This window comes from Mytilus edulis, chromosome 7 (assembly GCF_963676685.1).
Source record: "Mytilus edulis chromosome 7, xbMytEdul2.2, whole genome shotgun sequence".
Lineage (NCBI taxonomy): Eukaryota > Metazoa > Mollusca > Bivalvia > Mytilida > Mytilidae > Mytilus > Mytilus edulis.
The window spans coordinates 59322635-59343105 of NC_092350.1; the positions used below are offsets into that span (position 1 = coordinate 59322635).

The 20471-nt window shown below is 31.1% G+C and overlaps 1 protein-coding gene across 1 annotated transcript; it reads left to right on the forward strand.

Annotated features, from left to right (window-relative positions):
- Positions 1 to 16618: 16618 nt before the first annotated feature.
- On the forward strand, positions 16619 to 18951 carry LOC139483272 (ladderlectin-like). Its single transcript, XM_071267302.1, has 3 exons — positions 16619 to 16699; positions 17888 to 17984; positions 18719 to 18951. Exons 1-3 carry the CDS (start codon positions 16619 to 16621, stop codon positions 18949 to 18951), a joined length of 411 nt encoding a protein of 136 aa, XP_071123403.1.
- Positions 18952 to 20471: the final 1520 nt, after the last annotated feature.

Below are 20471 nucleotides of genomic sequence, written 5' to 3' on the forward strand. Positions count from 1 at the left end.
CGAAATGGAAGGATATTCACAAATCAATTTAAATGCGTAGTATTAAAATTGACATGTCATTTGTATTCATAAAATATACTATTTACATGTTTTCTTTCGCTTTTTCGGAACGTAACGGAAAGCCTTCATGTCAGAATATAGAAAGAAAACACATATTGCTAAGTATTTTGTTCACTTTTAGTAGTCTAAAATTGAGATTAAACTGACTCAAACGATGATATTTCAACTAGGCTTTAATCCTCAGGATTCAGGAAACACATACTGCATTGAAAATACAGGAATTCAGAATTTGATATTTTTAATTTTCAAAACTTTCTAGTATTAATATATTCAACAGATTGTATTTGTTATCAAAGGAACGTCCAACTTATATCAGTAAACATATCGCACTTGTTACAAGTTTTAAACGAACTTTTTTTATCAACTAATTTGACTCATTGAAGGATTTCTCACACTACGCATTTTTCTAAAAGGATCACATTGTACCAACTATATTTCTCATTATCATCTGTTGATTGTATATGACAAAATACGTCATTTATATAGTAAAACATTAGAAGTAGAGAAATGCATGCAAAGGCTGCACTATCCCTTTCTTTTTTTTTATAAAGAATTCATTTCTGCATGATGCAAGATATTTTTGGTAATTTAATTAAGTCTTTCCACTTTTCTGTGGAAAGACTTATTGTTTTTGTTCTGATTATTATTATTAAGTCTTTCCACTTTTCTGTGGAAAGACTTATTGTTTTTCTTCTGATTATTATTTTTTTTTTCCGCCAAATTTTGTTCTTGCGATAAATGTTTGTTTCCCAATATGTCGCTTAGATATTTCTCATATGGTATCGTATAGTTTATGCGCTTTTAAATTTTACCCTGCTAAGCAGAACCATTTTCTTTGTAAGAGTTATCTCCCTATTCACTGTTTATGATCTGTGTGCATCTCCTTAGTAACAAAAAAAGATATCGACAAAATTCTTTTTACAAATTGTTTGTTACATCCTCAGTAATTTTTGGCGCATTTGGATCGAATCGATTCGATGAAATTTTATATGAGTTATCTACCTTTACAAAATAAATTTGTCGGTATGTTTATTTAACTCATAAACAGTTAACCGTATAACCCTGGAATGTTTTTATTTGAGTCCAATGGGTCCCAACTTAGAAAATGATGTCAAGGTCAAAGGTCAAGGTCAAGTTCTAAATTGTGACTTTTGCTTGTGTTTGCATTTTCTCCGACACTTTGAGAGATACACATAAAAGAACAAGTGCAAAATGTCAGCTTTATTGTAATGAAGATATGTTACATTTAGTCTTATACAATTAAATGGCATCTTATAGGAGTTGGTGCCCCTGAAATGTCTTGATATGAAGTTATTTGATTATAACTTCAATAAAGTTCATTATAAAGACATTTGACCTCATACAAAAGGTTAAGTGACTAATGACCTTGAAAAATGGCTACCGGAAGTGACCTTTAGAAAACCGGAAGTAGCTATTTTTGCACTTTGTTTCACCTAAAAGTATCCAGAATCCATATATTTTGTCATATAGATACATGAACAGATTACTGAAGACTAAAAATGACTTCCAACAAACCGGAAGTGGCCAATTATCTCCCTTTCTACATACAAAAGTATATAGAAACTATATATTTTTGGAATCAGTGTGAAAGAAGCTATCATATGAGACCGGATGTGACATTAATTTCACCGGAAGTAGCATATTATCTCCCTGATATCACTCAAAAAGATAATTAAACCATCATTTATCGCATCAGTATAAAGAAACTACCTTCTTATCCAAATAACTTTAGTTTGGAAAGACTTTCAATTGTTCTCTGAACAATTGGTTTTTAATTATTATTATTATTATTATTATTATTTTTTTCTTCCGCCAAATTTTGTTCTTGCGCAAAATGTTTGTTTCGCAATATGTCGCTTAGATATTTCTCATATGGTATCGTATAGTTTATGCGCTTTTAAATTTCACCCTGCTAAGGCGAACCATTTTCTATGTAAGAGTTATCTCCCTTTTCACTGTTTATCCTCTGTGTGCATCTCCTTCGTAACAAAATAAGAAAGCGACAAAATTCTTTTTACAAACTGTTCGTTACATCTTCAGTAATTTTTGGCGTATTTGGATCGAAGCGATTTGATGAAATTTTATAGGAGTTATCTACCTTTACGGAATAAATTTGTCGGTATGTTTTCTAAACTCCTAAACCGTTAACCGTATAACCCTGGAATGTTTTTATTTGAGTCCCCTGGGTCCTAACTTAGAAAATTAGGTCAAGGTCAAAGGTCAAGGTCATATTTTAGATTTTTATAAGTTTTTCATTTCCCTATAATTCTTGAACGGTTATAGATACAAAAAAATTAAGCAGTGAAAAATGCTTGGTACTTTAAGGGGCAACTTTTTTACATTATGACTATATTGATTTTACCATCATATAAGGGACATAACTCCCATCGATGGTTTTTAAAAAGCCATTTTTAAGCAAAACTCTTAAACAAAAGGTCCTTGACCCATAGGGTCTTTTGCAATGACCTTGTGGAGCAATGACCTTGACGAAGGTCACAAGGTCAAAGGTCAAGGTCATCAAATTATGTGGTTTTGGCACTATTTAAACAGTTTTATGAGTGTTTGAATTTCAACCAACCAACCAACCAACCAACCAACCAATCAATCAATCAATCAATCAATCAATCAATCAATCAATCAATCAATCAATCAATCAATCAATGTTTCCGTTTCATGTGTTTGATACGGGATTCAAGGTTTCTTTTTTTCCGCTTGTTTTAATTGAGCCTATCAAACGTGTTTAACCAACATGTTTAACCAACATGTTTAACCAACGTGTTTAACCAACGTGTTTAACCAACCAACCAACCAACCAACCAACCAATCAATCAATCAATACATGTTTCCGTTTCATGTGTTAAATACGGGATCCAAGATTGTTTTTTTTCGCTTGTTTAAATTGAGCCTATCTAACGTGTTTAACCAGCCAACGTGTTTAACCAACGTGTTTAACCAACATGTTTAACCAACCAACCAACCAACCAACCAACCAACCAATCAACCAATCAATGCATGTTTCCGTTTCATGTGTTAAATACGGGATCCAAGATGGTTTTTTTCGCTTGTTAAAATTGAGCCTATCAAACGTGTTGAAAGTACGTGTTTAAACTACGTGTTTAACCAGCATGTTTAACCAACGTGTTTAATTAATCAACCAACCAACCAACCAACCAACCAACCAACCAATAAATCAATGCATGTTTCCGTTTCATGTGTTAAATACGGGATCCAAGATGGTTTTTTTTCGCTTGTTTAAATTGAGCCTATCAAACGTGTTTAACCAGCCAACGTGTTTAACCAACGTGTTTAACCAACATGTTTAACCAACGTGTTTAACCAACCAACCAACCAACCAATCAACCAATCAATGCATGTTTCCGTTTCATTTGTTAAATACGGGATCCAAGATGTTTTTTTTTCGCTTGTTTAAATTGAGCCTTTCCAACGTGTTTAACCAGCCAACGTGTTTAACCAACGTGTTCAACCAACATGTTTAACTAACGTGTTTAACCAACCAACCAACCAACCAACCAATCAATCACTTAATGTATATTTCCGTGTCATGCGTTTAATACGGGATGCAAGGTCTCTTGAGGTTTTTTTCCCTTGTTCTAAGTGACCCTATCAAACGTGTTTAATCAACCAACCAAAAAACCAACCAACCAACCAATCAATCAATCAACCAACTAATCAATCAATCAATATGTATGACTGTTTATTTATGACAGTATATTGAAGGAACAAACTCTCAATTATTCAAGAAAATTTTTATTTTATTATTGTTCTTACGTCTCTTCTGAAAAAAAATCCACATATTCTCTGAAACTACAAGTCCAATCGACCTGAAAATTTGCAGTCAGCAGGGCATACATGTACTGAAGGTTCATAAAAAAACTTTTTGCAGATATCTCTCAAGACTTTTCCTAGAAAATAGAAATGGCAATGCCGTAAAAATCGCTTGCTAGGTCCGTCAATCTCAGTAAAAACCTACAATAAAATGTCCGCTCCGAGATTGAAATACTAATCTGTGTTACAAACAGGTGCTGAAAAATGGACATTATCAAAAAATAATCATTAAATGTGTTTTAAAGTTACACCGGATCGATTAAATCCAAAACATGCACTGCTGGTGAACTGTGATCAAAATGTCAATTTCCTACAATGACAAAAGAAATTACATTGTGTACATTCCATCTCTAGACTTGTTGTCTGTTCAAGGTCCCGACCTAAAAAGAAATTAAAAGACTAAGTTTTTCTTAATATAAACCCGCGTCACGTGATGTCTCCTCAATATTGCGCGCGCGCTGTATCTAAAATAAAAGAAAAACTTTCCAAACTAAACATGAAACTTCTCCGGTAACATAATAATATAGACCCTTTACAAAAACAAACAAACAAACAAATACCCCCCCCTTTTTTTCCAAATCAATCAATAAAAAAAACCAATTATCCATTCATCAGAGGGGAAAGACTGCCTAACAATTGTTTTCAAAACAATTGCTTTATATTTATTATTATTATTATTATTATTTTTTTTTTCCGCCAAATTTTGTTCTTGCGATAAATGTTTGTTTCGCAATATGTCGCTTAGATATTTCTCATATGGTATCGTATAGTTTATGCGCTTTTAAATTTCACCCTGCTAAGGCGAACCATTTTCTTTGTAAGAGTTATCTCCCTATTCACTGTTTATCATCTGTGTGCATCTCCTTCGTAACAAAAAAAGATAGCGACAAAATTCTTTTTACAAATTGTTCGTTACATCCTCAGTAATTTTTGGCGCATTTGGATCGAAGCGATTCGATGAAATTTTATAGGAGTTATCTACCTTTACAAAATAAATTTGTCGGTATGTTTTGTTAACTCATAAACCGTTAACCGTATAACCCTGGAATGTTTTTATTTGAGTCCAATGGGTCCCAACTTAGAAAATGAGGTCAAGGTCAAAGGTCAAGGTCAAGTTCTAAATTGTGACTTTTGCTTGTTTTTGCATTTTCTCCGACACTTTGAGAGATACACATAAAAGAACAAGTGCAAAATGTCAGCTTTATTGTAATGAAGATATGTTACATTTAGTCTTATACAATTAAATGGCATCTTATAGGAGTTGGTGCCCCTGAAATGTCTTGATATGAAGTTATTTGATTATAACTTCAATTAAGTTCATTATAAAGACATTTGACCTCATACAAAAGGTTAAGTGACTAATGACCTTGAAAAATGGCTACCGGAAGTGACCTTTAGAAAACCGGAAGTAGCTATTTTTGCAATTTCTTTCACCTAAAAGTACCCAGAATCCATATATTTTGTCATATAGATACATTAACAGATTACTGAAGACTAAAAATGACTTCCAACAAACCGGAAGTGGCCAATTATCTCCCATTCTACATACAAAAGTATATAGAAACTATATATTTTTGGAATCAGTGTGAAAGAAGCTATCATATGAGACCGGATGTGACATTAATTTCCCCGGAAGTAGCATATTATCTCCCTTATATCACTCAAAAATATAATTAAACCATCATTTATCGCATCAGTATAAAGAAACTACCTTCTTATCCAAATTACTTTAGTTTGGAAAGACTTTCAATTGTTCTCTGAACAATTGGTTTTTAATTATTCCTGTTTTGATTCAGGAAAACTGTAAAGGGCTGGGAGGAAAGCTGTTAGAATTGGAAACGTCAGAGGAGAATGAGTTTATCAAGGATACAGTGAAGACCCTGGATACTGGAGGTACTTTTATTCTTAAATACGAATACAAAAATACGTATGATATATACGTCAATACAACAGCACATCATGCATAAAACAACACAACCGTTAGCTAACAGTTTTCTTACAAAATAGATTTATACTACAGAAAAAAAAACACGAATCGTCAAGAGAAGACACAGCTTCCATAAGGTGAACACATGCAGAATAAACTAAAGACACCCACCTATTGTTGCTTTTCTTGAGTTGAGTTTTGACAAAGTAGGAGATACACTGCTCTGTTAAAAATGAACAAAATAATCAAGTTCAACATCATTTACAAGTGTTCGAAATATGTTACTATTTCTGCCATTAATTCCCCATAGTGAGTGTATTATCGACTAGATCAGTGATGTAAATATAAAAGGATGTGTCAGATAGCCTCAGTGTCACAGCAACTAACCGAAACACGTCCAGATATCATTCGGTAAACAAATGGTCAATTTGATTCACTTTGTCAGAATCTCAATCGTTTACGAGTTATAATTTAAATATAACAAGGAACACCAACACTAATGACATTTTAGAAATAATAACACGATGTTGTTTTAGATAGTTCTTCGGTTGGAACGGGTACATTTGAATGAACATATCATTAATTCCTTTTTAACATTATAATCGTGAGTAACATCGAATCATCTATACACAGATAATAGTTTGATACTTTTCATAAGCTTTCAATCGACCAGATTCTACACAAACATTGCAAATAAATTCAACAACGAATTGATACGATCTGCACTAGACCTTCCCAACAAGAAAATGCTTTTTGATGATGAGCAGTTACAAATCCTGTATGTGCCTGTTTTACGACGTCTTTAATGAAGACAGACTGACTTAACAAATAACCAAATTGAAATTGAAAAATATCAGAAACAGATATAGAAAATGAGTAATTGAAACTTTATATGTTGAATGGACCATGAACCATCATACATTCTGTATCAGGTGTGATCAGATAACTGTCACATTTAAGTATGCATGTCAATATAACGTTGTTTTTAGTGCATTATCAAATTAATATGAATATTCATACGGGTGATTTTATGCTTTGTATCGATCTAATGAGTTAGGTCCTTTCAACTAATTCAAAGTTATTTTTAAGTTGTTCTGTTACACTGCTGGCCAAGGTTATAGGGAGGATTGGCGCTTTAAAACTAGTTTTACCCCGCCACATGCTTAATGTGGCTATCTTAAGTCAGAAGCCTGTCATTGAGTAGTTGTTTTTTGTTGCTGTGTATCTGATTTGTGTTTCGTTTATTGTTTTATGTGGCTTCTTGTTTTCTGCTGTTACAGAAATGTCCAACGTTAGGGTACGAATTTGGCCACATTCTGAATGTGCATATTAGAAGTCAGTTTCCTGTATATCAGTATTGTTTGCTGTTGTATATCACATTTGTTTTTTGTTCATTATTTTGTACATAATTCAGGCCGTTAGTTTTCTCGTTTGGATTATTTTACATTTGTCATTTGCGGACCTTTTTATAGCTGACTATGTGGTATGGTTTTTACTCATTGTTGACGGTCGTACCTATAGTTGTTAATTTTCGTGTCATCATTGGGAATCATACCACATCTTTTTAATTTTATATAGACAACGCACGATTCAGTAAGATACAACCACAACGATTTTTTTTTGGGTGTGACACATAAACCAACATATAAAAGAAGAAGAACATATTTTTAAACTCTGCATTGAATTCCAGTGTTAGACTGTTAGGAATAGCATATGCAAAAACATTTTTCTGTTTTCAAAGCAACATGATATCCAATTTGAATTAAGGTCACAATGGAATCGAAATGCTGGAACTAGCTATGTCATTTATTTGCCGAAGCGACTAAAAATCAAGCAACTTTTAATATGAATGACAAGAAATTTGCAGTATATCAGGTGCGACAGTAACACAACGAAAAATAACACAAAAATGCAATTGATATGAAAATTGACAGTTTGATACACTAAATCGTCGCTGGTTTAAATATATGAGGAGCATAGACTATCAACACTAAGGTACAAAAATAACAATAACATTCAGAATAATAAGATAAAATACAATGGAGGATCCTGGTCTGGAACAAACACATAACCTTGCGCATAACATTGAATTCAGGGATCAATAAACACTTATATTAATAACCTTGTTTTTCAATTTGACATCTTACTTGATGTGGAGTTTACTTAAGCATGACATCAATCCAACGATATAATATTCAAAGAAACTAATAGATCATTAAATTGACAGTTTAATATATTTGAAGAGCTTTTACTTCAATTCTGCTTAATTACTTAAATACATAAGGCAATAACTCATTTTTACATTTTGTCGTTTGCAATTTTTTGTAGTGTAATAATATCAACATGATGAATATTAACACTTATGATTCGTCACTAGCAAATAAAAAAAACGTTTATCTTAAAATAATTAAGCGTATATTGTATGGACGATAAAGTAAATATTCGTTCTTTTCAGTTGAAGGATACTGGATCGGGGGTTATAATTTCAACCAAGATCAAGACATGGAATGGATAAGTAAACCTAATCAAGTTATGCCATTTACTGACATGGAACCGGGACAACCAAACGGACCTGTGACCCAGCCATGTATGATGATATGGTCGGATTTTCAATTTCGTTGGGGGATCATCCCTATAACACCCAGCTTTCATTTATTTGTGAATTTGAGTTACAATAACCTTGACCAGATCATACATGTACTTTTAATCAGTACCAATGCTAGGATTGGTTAGGTTTGCTTGCTATTCTTTGGAAAAAAAAAACTCATTATGTATTAGACAATATATCTGTCACTGTACTTGACTATTTGATATTGAATACGTTCTTTCTTATATATTGAACTGTTTCTAAAAGCCATAGTATATTTGTTTCCAGAATGATTTATCCACTTAAGGCGGTAGACCTTGGTTCAAGGAGATAACTCTTTAAATCACTTATGCGTCTGTAAAAGTCAAGTTTTGTAAATGAATTTTAATCATTTACCTGAAACAGATTGGAAATAATCTATGCATCCAAGAAGCTTAGAAAATATTTATGAAAATGGCTGACACAAACGTACTGATGATTTTCAGAGTTATTTCCCTTAACCTAGGTCTGTTTCCTTAAAAAGAAAGTAATTGTACACACTTCACACGTTCAATTGAGTGATAAGTGATTCTATGTTATCATTGTTTTGTAGTAACCATAAACACGACTTTGTATTTTGCCTCTTGTTACACATGTAAATTTTGTCTCAGTGTTCCCAAATAAACTATATTGTTTATTTAAGTGGTTATTAAACGAAATATTGTTTCTGGTGCTTTTGTAATTTACTTCATAACTGAAAAGATTTTTTTTACTATGGCTCTACTGCTTTATGACAACTTATGAAATATAATTTTGTCAGGCGAATATTAAACTATGAAAGGTGACATTGTTTTACAAGGTTTTTGGTTTATGTTACATTAAGGTGGTACCTAACACTACAGGGAGACAACTCTGTAAAATCAGCCAAACGTTTTAATAACGTTGTGTTGTAAAGGGAATATTAAGCTTCTCAATGATCAACATTGGTGTTTGTCAATCTGCTATATAACCTGTGTAATTTTTCTGATAAAATGTTTGGTTCAAAATTTTTGAAATTTATATATTTTGGTTAAAGGGTCAAAGTAAATACTTTGTCAAAACTTTATGAAAATTAAACGAGCCAAATTAATTTTAGTGAAAGTGTTGGGTACCACCTTAAGGCGTGACAAGGAATAACGGACGACTAATTATAAAATAAAAAAATTGTGACCAGGTGGAATAAGGCTCAGATGAATTAATGCAGAATGTTCATATACTTTATAAAATACATGTTGCTAGTAGTATAGGTTTAAAAGGACAACAGATAGTCAATAGACGTCAACTAAAAAGATGATTTAGACTGTGTATCTCAGTGGAGCGCATCAAATAAAATCGTGTTGTTTTTGTAATCTTCTGCAGACATAACACACAAGGTAGACAAAGCTATATGAACCTTATCAAAAACTGGGATTGATCTCAGGTCTTCTGGAAGGGTAAGCAGATTTCGCTCCACATGTGGTACCCGTTGTATTGCACATGTTATTACACACCTAGTAAATAGTTTAGCTCGGTAGGTCACATTCGTGATGAAAAGGGAAATGGATTGTATAAAGTTTATCTATATATACAAATTGTGAGTATTCTCATCTCAATATATAAAAAGTGTCCGAATCCAGCTTGTTTGTTTTCTTAATTTTTTTCCTTCTTTTAAAATTGTGAAAATCAACTTCTCTAACTTTTGTGCTATTATCACATGTATTGATCGGCTTGTGAAATTTCTTGTTAAGCAAATGGTTGGTCGAAATTAAATTTTGAAGTCAAATTTTCTTGATTTCTTCAGAAATCTGAATTGATGAAAAAATGTGACCATGTTGTTTGACGTCACATACACAGAACACAACATTTTGAAAATCTTTGGATAAGGAAGAATAAAAATCATTAGAAAGACAGATCTGACCACTATAACTCATGGATTACGATATTCTGCACTCTCAACAGTTATTGTTTTCTTATTCAAATGACTCGACAGACTCGTGCTTCAAATGTTAAAATCCAGCTTACGAGAATGAATACATATCGTAATACGCTTTTAGCAGTGGTACTGTGTAGAATCTTTATTTGTACTTTAAGTGCTATACATCTTATTTTTTAATTAAACCAAAAATATTAGAAATATGTGTATACATGTTTATCACATAAAAAATGTATGTACATATAGGTATACAATATACAAACATGGGAATATGTGCATATCTATTCTATAATATCTGTTTTAGCACTTACAGTAAGGTTTTAAACTATTGTGTTAGTAAATATACAAAAAACACCTTATGCAAATATATATATGTAGGACTCAAATCTATGGCGGTTCCAAATCTATGGAAGATTCCTAATCTATGGCAAATGTGATATGACGTTACAAACGCCATACAACTCAAATCTATGGCAGATTTTTGTTTATTACAAATCTATGGCAGATCTTCAAATTGGGTCACAATAGAATACCGCAATCTTACATCGTCGCCGCCACAAACGATTGCGGAGCTCATAGATTTGAACTTGGTTCTAGATGTAGGTATTTCCCTCTAAAACAATTTGCGGATGGTTGAGAAGAAGATATTCAGAAGAGGGACAAAATATGCTGTGACAGTCGAAACCTATGAACCAGCTAGGACAATGCTTTTTTCAGTACCGGATATTTTAGAAAAGGAGTTATAGTAAATATTTTACTGTCTACGGCTGACAAAGTTTATTAAGTGAAAAATAGAATAATGGATACTTGATAAAAGTGACATCAAATAAAATGATTTATTATTAACGATGAAATAAATATTATCTGAAAATTCAGTGTTCATATTTTACTCCTTTTTTCATTTTTTTTTTTATAAAAAAAACTGCCTTCTCGTTTGTTAAGGGACTTGCTAGTTGGTTTAATAAATGGGGTAAATAGGTATCATGATTATATTTTTTTGATTTTTTTCGGGGCACATTATTTGAATCCTGAAGTCTGTATTGAGGTATATGAATTCATCATTTACCAAATGTTTTGGTTACCATCACGATTTGGTTGACCAATATGGAATGCATTTTCAAACTGTTTTAGTTGACCATTATGATTATGTTTATTTCACAAATGTTTATAGACATGACCCCGTTGTCGTACATAGATAGAGGGAGATGTGGTATGAGTGCCAATTAGACAACTCTCCTTGAGAGTCAAATTTTTAAAAAGTAAACCATGTTAGGTCAAGGTGCGGCCTTCAACACTAAGCCTGGGCTCACAGCGAACATAAGCTATAAAAGGCCTAAAAAATTACTCGTGTAAAACCATTTAAACGGGAAAACCAACTGTCTTATCTATTTCAAATGAAGAAATGAGAAGTTCACTTGTTTAAGACAAGTCATTGGTCGTATATGTACTGACTGCATTGTTTTCCATTTACACAACATTTGCCATAGATTTGGAAACAACAAAAATCAATCATACATTTGGAAATTACAAAACTTGCCATAGATAAGAATTTAAAAAATCTGCCATAGATTTGGGATGGCATGACGTCAAATTCGCCATAGATTATGAATCTGCCATATATTTGAGTCCTACATATATATCATAGAAGTAATGTAAAATTGGTAAATAAAAGCAACAGTTGTATACCCTGTTCAAACGCCATAAATCGATTGAGAGAAAACACATCCGGTTTCAGACTAAAAATGAGGGAAACACATCAACTATAAGAGGAAAACATGGGAATAACAAAAACACTGAAGTGACACAAGAAAAACCGGCCATTATAAAAGTATTTGAAACTCATCATAAAAAGCTAACGTCAAGAAATTTGAATTTGACCAATGACAAAGAAAGAAAAAATATAGATATCAACATTTGACTAGATTAAAATAACGGTACGGAATTCGACAAATATTGAAAACAAAATGAAGTTTTATACATATTGTGGAAACCATCATTTGTATTGAGTATCCAACATTGAATTGATTTTGAGGGAACATTTTCATGTAACAGTTGTATGTATATGTAGGTTAGATTTAATACTACCGTTAATTCTACCAAACAAATGAACGAAAACAGCTCTGCAATCATAGAAAAATAAAACCGATACATTGATATGCACAGTCTTAAAAACATTCTCATTGTTGTTGTATAATTACAAAACAGATGGTGTAGTTAAAACTTTGGTTAAAATTATTGGGTAAGTAAATGAACAATAAACAGTAACGTATACATGTTCACCTTCATCTTCTTTATGAATGTAACAATATAAAAGAAATTCGAATTCATAAATGTAATTTTTACTTAAATTGTAATTCTTTCATACTATATTGAAAAATTCCTAACAGAACTCTGAAACGACATATTTTGAAATATAATCAGAATGCACGGGAAATAAACATCGTCTATGATTACAAAAAAGACACGTTTTAAGTATCCACTACAAACACATTTTGTTGAGATATTTTGTCTCCATACTATTTTGTTATTGGCACCTTAGTCAGATTTGTTTGTGTGCTTGCTCAGTTTTGCAGTCAGTTGTGGTGTATGTCTGATGTACGTTTGCATAGTTTTGAGAGTTTGCCAAACATTTTTATCACACTGACCAATTATATCTGTTTCAATTACGTCAATATAACAAACTATACCTCAGGTATCATTTTCAATAAGAAATAAGTACACACTATGTTCTCGACTATTTGTCAAATTTCAAATGTTGAACTATTGGACCGGTCAATATTTTCCAACCATTGGACCTCGATGAAACGCAAAAGTCATTATATATTCGCGAAATTTTGAAAGCAGCTTCGAGATTGGAGGATTTTGAAAATAACGCGGTAGTTACGACGTCGAGTTTTACCTATTGCATCTGTGTTTGACTTCAGCATAATTATGTAGTAAACGTTAAACAATATGTCTAGGGTTCTGCTTTTTACATAACGAGAGTTGATTAATCCCCGCCATTTATTGTCTTTTGTCTGTTTCAATATAATGAAACACTTACTGACTGGAAATTCATGATATAGTAAGTTTATTGTCCCCTCAGATAAACTATTGCTCTCGGTTACGTCTCAGGGCAATAGAAGTATCTCTGGAAAATAAACATACTATTCCACTTATACCCAGTCAATAAGTATACACTATTAACAACTGCCTTCCACTGCCAAAGTCACACAACTATATTTAACCTACCACCGTAACCTAAAAATGACTGTACCAAGTTAGGAATATGTCATTTGTTAATTATTTGTTCCGATGGTAATAAAGTCTTAAGTTTTCTTTTTTCAGTTTTTTTGAACTTCCTATTGTTTTTTGAATTTGTCTAGAAATCCGGTATAATTTTTCATCTAATTCAAGATTGTTGTAAGTTATGTACTTTAAATGTTTTTCAGTATTTTTTTTAGGATATTTTGGATGAGAAGAAGATGTTTTTTTTAAGATTGTTGTCTAAATATCATTTTCACTTAAACAGTGTTAAAATAAACAAATCAATGGTATATATTGAAACTTTCTAACAACGTGTCATTATGTATAATTAAAAATACCGATATCTTTTAGGACATTTTGATTGTAGTACCATTTATATTCTATGGGCTAGTTGCAAGGAATCAGATCAATGGTTTAACTTAACCCTTTTGATGTTTGATAACGATCTTGTTATATCAGGTAACAATATTTAAGATTGTTTTGTTCTACAAAATATCACTTCATATATTGCAGTCCACCCTACCACAAACTAGATACGCTGATGTATATACTGAAATCAGTATGAAATTTTTTTGTCTTCTGTATTATACATCTGTTTGTTTGAAGTTAATCTTAGTAAAAGCAAATGCTAAAGAGTTTAAATCATTTCAAACGACTGGCAGTACTAGAGCTTTGCAGAGCAAAAACACGATTGATGTTGACTCGGCGTCAAAAATTGAATGTGCTCTGCTCTGCCTTTCAAATCGGCAATGCTGTTTGGCAAGCTTTTCGAAAGGAACATGTCGTATTGATAATTCAGAGAAGTGTGACATTGGTACCGAAACCATAAACGGATGGACTACTATTCGACGGAACATATATCGTAAGTTTGAATGTTTGAATAATTGTCATATTCCCAATTAATTGTTATACATATTTATTCTCAATGTTATCGATTTATGACTTTTGAACACCAAGAATCTACTGTTGCCTTTAATGTGTCTTCTTTGAAATCAAGTATTGTCTATTGTGTAAGATCATAACCATTTACATGTAAGCATTGTTTAGCTGGTGTTATTTACAGACACAAAAAGGCTCATGAATTATCAATATAAATTTGTGAATAAAAAAATAATTAACGAATTTGAAGGTATGAATTTCCATGTTGAATGATCTAAGAAAAAGAAACACAAAATAGTGTTTTAATGTATAGCTGTGACCAGAGATTCGAAACCCTGAGTGATGAATAAAATTAAGAATGAAAATGGGGAATGTGTCAAAGTGACAACAACCCGACCATATAGCAGACAACAGAAGAAGGCCACCAATCGGTCGTCAATGTAGCGAAGAAACTCCCGCAACCGGAAGAGTCCGTCAGCTGGTCTCTTGACAGACATGTTACTAGTTCGATGATAATGGACGTTATTCTAAACTCCGAATTATACCCAAGAAACTAAAATTAAAAATCAAACAAGACTAACAAAGGCCAGAGGCTCCTGACTTTGGACAGGCGCAAAAATGCGGTGGGGTTAAACATGTTTTTTTTTAGATCTTATCCTCCCCTATACCCCTAGCTAATGTAAAAAAAAAAACCACACAACAATACGCATAGTAAAATTCAGATTAAGAGAGTCCGATATCAGAATGATGATTTTTAACATTCTGTATGCGTTTTGCCTTATATGATAAACAGTATAATAGATAGATTGACACTTTAAAATGCGAATAGTATCAACAAGACATGCTCCAGAAACAAGGACAATGTTGCTGAAACAGTTGATCACTTTTTGTAGTGATTGCCCCTACATGAGGACTTTTTTTTTACCGTTTCTTGTGTTTTGAGCAAACATCGAAGAAGATAGAGAGAAACCAAACAGACAAAATAATCAGCCACATAAGATAAAAAAAAAAAAAAACGAAACTTTTGTCGTTAATGCAATTCTTGCCTAAAAAATAAATCCATGTGATAATGATGTTGTCTTTGTTTTTTACTTCTGATCAAACAATTGAATTCATTTACAGTTTAATTTTAGATTGAGTGAAGTGTTTTTCGTTTTCTACGTAATCGCAAAAACTACTAGTATTCAAATGGAGACAAAGAAATATATGATTATTTTTTAATACTAACAAATAGGATTTATTTTTAAATATTAAATATTATTTTTTAATATAAATAAATCGAATTTTTTATATTAAAACATCATTTTTAATATGAGAAATAAAAACTCTTTTTCAATATTAAAGAATGAAGATTTTTTTTTATGATTTTTTTTTATTAAGAATTCGATATATTAATATTGAAAAAATAATTATTAATATTAATAATTCGTATATTTTAACAAATTTGATTCGTTTAGGGATAGTCACTTGTTAAACTATATTTTCTAAGGTAGAGAGAAAACGGCAGATAGCAAAAAACATATTGCACAGCAAAAAGCATATTGCACGGTTATTTTTAGAATATCTCAAAAACCGATTTACTTTGTGACGTCAAGTGATGAATTTCAGGATACTATCAAACGATCTTAAACATTTTGAAACAAGTGATATCTGTGATCGATTATTTGACTAAAAAAAATCTTCAAATACATAAAAAGCAATTGAAATATCAACTAATATTTTGTTATTGTCAAGGAGACAATATGATATCAATAAAATTCTAACAAAATCAATTGACGATTTGATACAGATATGGTCGAAAATTAATAATATAACAAATATAGCCTTTGTGTGAGGTCAATAAAGGATATATTGACCCAAAGAAGTCAATATACTTCTTTCAGGTAAATATATCCTTGTATCGACCTCATACAAAGGCTATGTTTGTATAATATTAAGAATTCGATGTATTAATATTAAATAAATAATATTTAATATTAATAAATGATTTATTAATATTCATAAATAGGGAATAAATTCAAGAACAGCTTTCCATACTAATATGTCAAATTGAATGTAAATTGATAATAAATAGATATAATTCACTTAACGACAAATCCTAATACTTTTGTTTAAAGTTCCGATGACCAATACAAGATCCATTAGATTTGGCAATTCCACGTATTGTATTATAGAAGAGCATGAAGAATGGGCGAAGGCAAAGGTAAGTTAAAATGTTTAGGATAGAAACAGTTTTTTTTTATATTCACATCGCACTAGTATATTAACTTTGATATTCAAAAAGGGGGACCCTGTTTTTTACAAAACTATCATCCAATATCTCTTTTAAATATAGATTTTGTCATATGTTCTTGCTCAACGTTTAAAAACAGTACTTACAAAAATTATGAATGAGCACCAAACTGGTTATGTTAAAAATAGATGTTAGGGGTTTAATCTGAGACAAATCAAAGATGTTATAGACTACGCCGAAACATACTAAATCAAGGGGGCAATTGTTTCTTTTTTTTTTTTATTAATTTCATGAAAGCATTTGATTCGTTAGAATGGGATTTTTGCTATGAATTTTGATTTTTTTTTGTTTTAATGAATCATTTACTAAGTTGGTTACAACTATGTATACATACGTTGAATCATGTGTCATGATTAATGGGAGGGTATCAGAAAATTTCAAAAGCTCATGGGGAATTTGGCTAGGCTGTTCTTTATCAGGTTTATTGTTTGTGTTGGCGGTTGAAATTATGGCTCTCAAATTAAGATATAGCAACGAAGTAAAAGGATTCACTGTTAAATTAGATGGTAAACGTCACAGTATCAAAATTTCGCAATTAGCAGATGACACAACCCCTTATTTTATAAAGATATACCTGATGTAGTATCTGCAATGAATGTCATGGAAATGTTTTGTTCGTTTTCAGGTTTATTGATAAATAGAAATAAAACAGAAGGGTTATGGATTAGGAAAATTAAGTCATGTATAGACAAAATAGCCGGTATTAATTGGGGAGATAAAGCAATCAAAGTTTTAGGGGTGTAATTTTGCCAAGATATATTTTGAATGCAAAATGTTAATTTGTAATTGTAAATAGGAAAAAGTGATAAAAATGTTGAAAACGTGGTAAAAACGAAATCTTTGAATTTTAGGAAAGATACTTATGATAAAAACACTTATCTTGCCTTTATTTACTTTATTGGGAAAAGTTTGCCTAATTCCCGAAAGTTATATTTAAGAACTAGAAACATGAAGCTTTAAATATAATTTTGGTTGTAACTAACAGCATATACAACTGTGTTGTAAGCATAAAAAGTAGTGGAATTCTTTCAATCAATACAGTTGTGTGAAGATTGCAAGTAATGTAACATGATTACAGATATCTTTATTTTCATTAAGGAAAGTTGTCAAGGTCTTGGTGGAAAACTGGTTGAACTAGAAACACAAGAAGAGAATGAGTTTATTAAGAATGCCGTGACGACCATAAGTTCTGGAGGTATATATACTTGTACAGATATAAGGAAGAAAACACAAATTGAGATATGCGTTAAAAAAACAATCTACCAACAAAATAAAACAGAAAGGTCAGCAGAAAGTATAAATCATCAGACGCATTTTGATATGAAATTGAACAGACTATTAATCGGCTAGATAACGCACCCTTTTTTAAAAACATATTTTTGACATATTATCTTGTATTTCTTTAAAAAAAAAAGAAGAAAATACTGCATTCTGTCTAAAATTTAAAGGAATTTCATACAATTTAGCATTGTGCTGTCCCGAAAGAAACGTGGTATTCAATTCGGACATATAGATGTTAATGAACACTTTAGATTTTATAACAAACTATTTATGTTACCCTTAGCCGTATTTGGAACAACTTTTTGAAATTTTGAAACCTCAATGCTCTTCAACTTCGTACATGTTTGACTTTACAAATATTTTGATATGAGCGTCACTGATGAGTCTTGTGTAGACGAAACGCGCGTCTGTCGTACTTAATTATAATCCTGGTACTGTATGTTGCCCTTATTTTTTGTGACCTTTTAGTTTAAGTGAATCTATATCAATATTCACACGAATAATTGGTCAGTATGATTTCTGAAACTGCTAACTAAATATAAAATAAGCTTTATCTTATGACAAAAAAACCAAACATGACAAATAACATTTAAAAAATGATTACGCATTGATTTAATACACGATAATGCAGACATTCTTTCATTTCAGTCAAAGGTTACTGGATCGGAGGTTATAATTTTGACAGTGATGGTGATTTGGAATGGCTGAGTAAACCAAACCAAGCTATGCCATTTAGTGACTGGAACATGGAGACATACCCACAACCAGACGGAACTGCGGACGAGCCATGCATGATGATTTGGAGAAAATTTGATTTTCGTTGGGGTGATCATATGTGTAACGTTCTGCTTTCATATATTTGTGAATTTCAGCATCAATAAACTTGACAGGACCATACATGTTCTCATTATGTTATCAATGAGAAGAGCGAATTTGTGTGATGATGCTTTTAAAAAATGCCTATATTTTAGACTAGATATTAATCAGTGTCTCATATTATTATTCATAATTTGAATATATAGTATTTTCTTTTAAATTTTTATCTGTATCTGTTCTCCATAATGATTTCTTTAAAAAAATATAGTATTCATTAATTGAATAAGTTTGTTTGTACAAACGTTATATGTTCAATTTGTTTCAATTTTAGCAAAAAAAAAAAAAGATTATTATTACAATATATATTTGTCATCGGATAATAACACTACACAAGTCTAAAAGGTCTGAAAAAAACCCAATTTCTGTCTTAATTTGCATGAATTTGTACCCGACATTCTCCAAAAGTATCACTTGTGTCTTAATTGTTCTTGACAAATTCTCATTTATATTAAATATGTATTAAAATTACTCGACAAATTCTCGACATTCTTGAAATTTCTTGACAAATTCTTGTCATTTGAATACTGTCTTGAAATTTCTCAACAGATTCTCGACTTTCTTATTTTTTTCTCCGTATGGCTTGACATACTCTGATCGTTTTGAATTGTGTCTTACATTTACTTGAGAATTCCAAGTTTTACAAATCATGACCAATATACATGATATAACTTTATCTTTATTTCTCTTTATATGATTTGCTGTTGTTACATTTGTTACAACAAAACCAAAAGTTAGCCATGTAAAATAATCAAAATATTTGGGTTTATACATGTTTATTACCGTACACATATAGTTATCAAATCTAAAGTATTAACAATACAAATGCAGGTACGCTGATATAGAACAATTTGATTTAAAAAAAATAATTACTTATATTGATTCCAAAAACTTAAAAATAATTGCTAAATAAACCAATTATACTGTGGACCTATTTATTTTACATGCATACTATTCAAGGTTAATATGGTAAATAATTATTGTACCAAAATGTGGTTTTTATTAATAGCGAAGTATTATTGTATCTTAATTCTTCTTGATTAACAGAAGAAAATATGTGTAATGTCATATGTTGTAATATATAAAAAGTATTACACATAGACATGCTGTTCCCCCTAAAATTAAGGTATTCCTAACCCAAGGGTACACACAACTGTCATATTGAAAATTACTGCTTTACTGATATTACTTATCAGTTGACTGACCAAGCAACTACAATTTAAAAAGTTTGTTGATAGATAAAATTGAAATCATCATTAAAATTAAAAAAAAAAGAATGAATTAAAATAGATTGTCTTCATAAAATTTATGAAGTAAACTATGTTAATGTAAATACAAATTGGATTATTTCTCAAAGATTAAAAGAAAATTATTATCTACTTCGGGAATATAAGAAAACTTTACTTATAAAGGGTCCCATCAATGATTTCTATATTTTGCTCTATGATTTCTTAGGAAAAAAAATCAGGAGGCACAAATATTTACTTTTAATTAAAAATTATGAAATTCAATATTCAATTTTGAATAA

Coding starts and splice junctions, on each gene's coding strand:
- LOC139483272 (XM_071267302.1), top strand. CDS start 16,619: ATGACCAATACAAGATCCATTAGATTTGGCAATTCCACGTATTGTATT. Junction 16,700..17,887: donor AAGAATGGGCGAAGGCAAAG/GTAAGTTAAAAT, acceptor ATTTTCATTAAG/GAAAGTTGTCAAGGTCTTGG. Junction 17,985..18,718: donor GACGACCATAAGTTCTGGAG/GTATATATACTT, acceptor CTTTCATTTCAG/TCAAAGGTTACTGGATCGGA.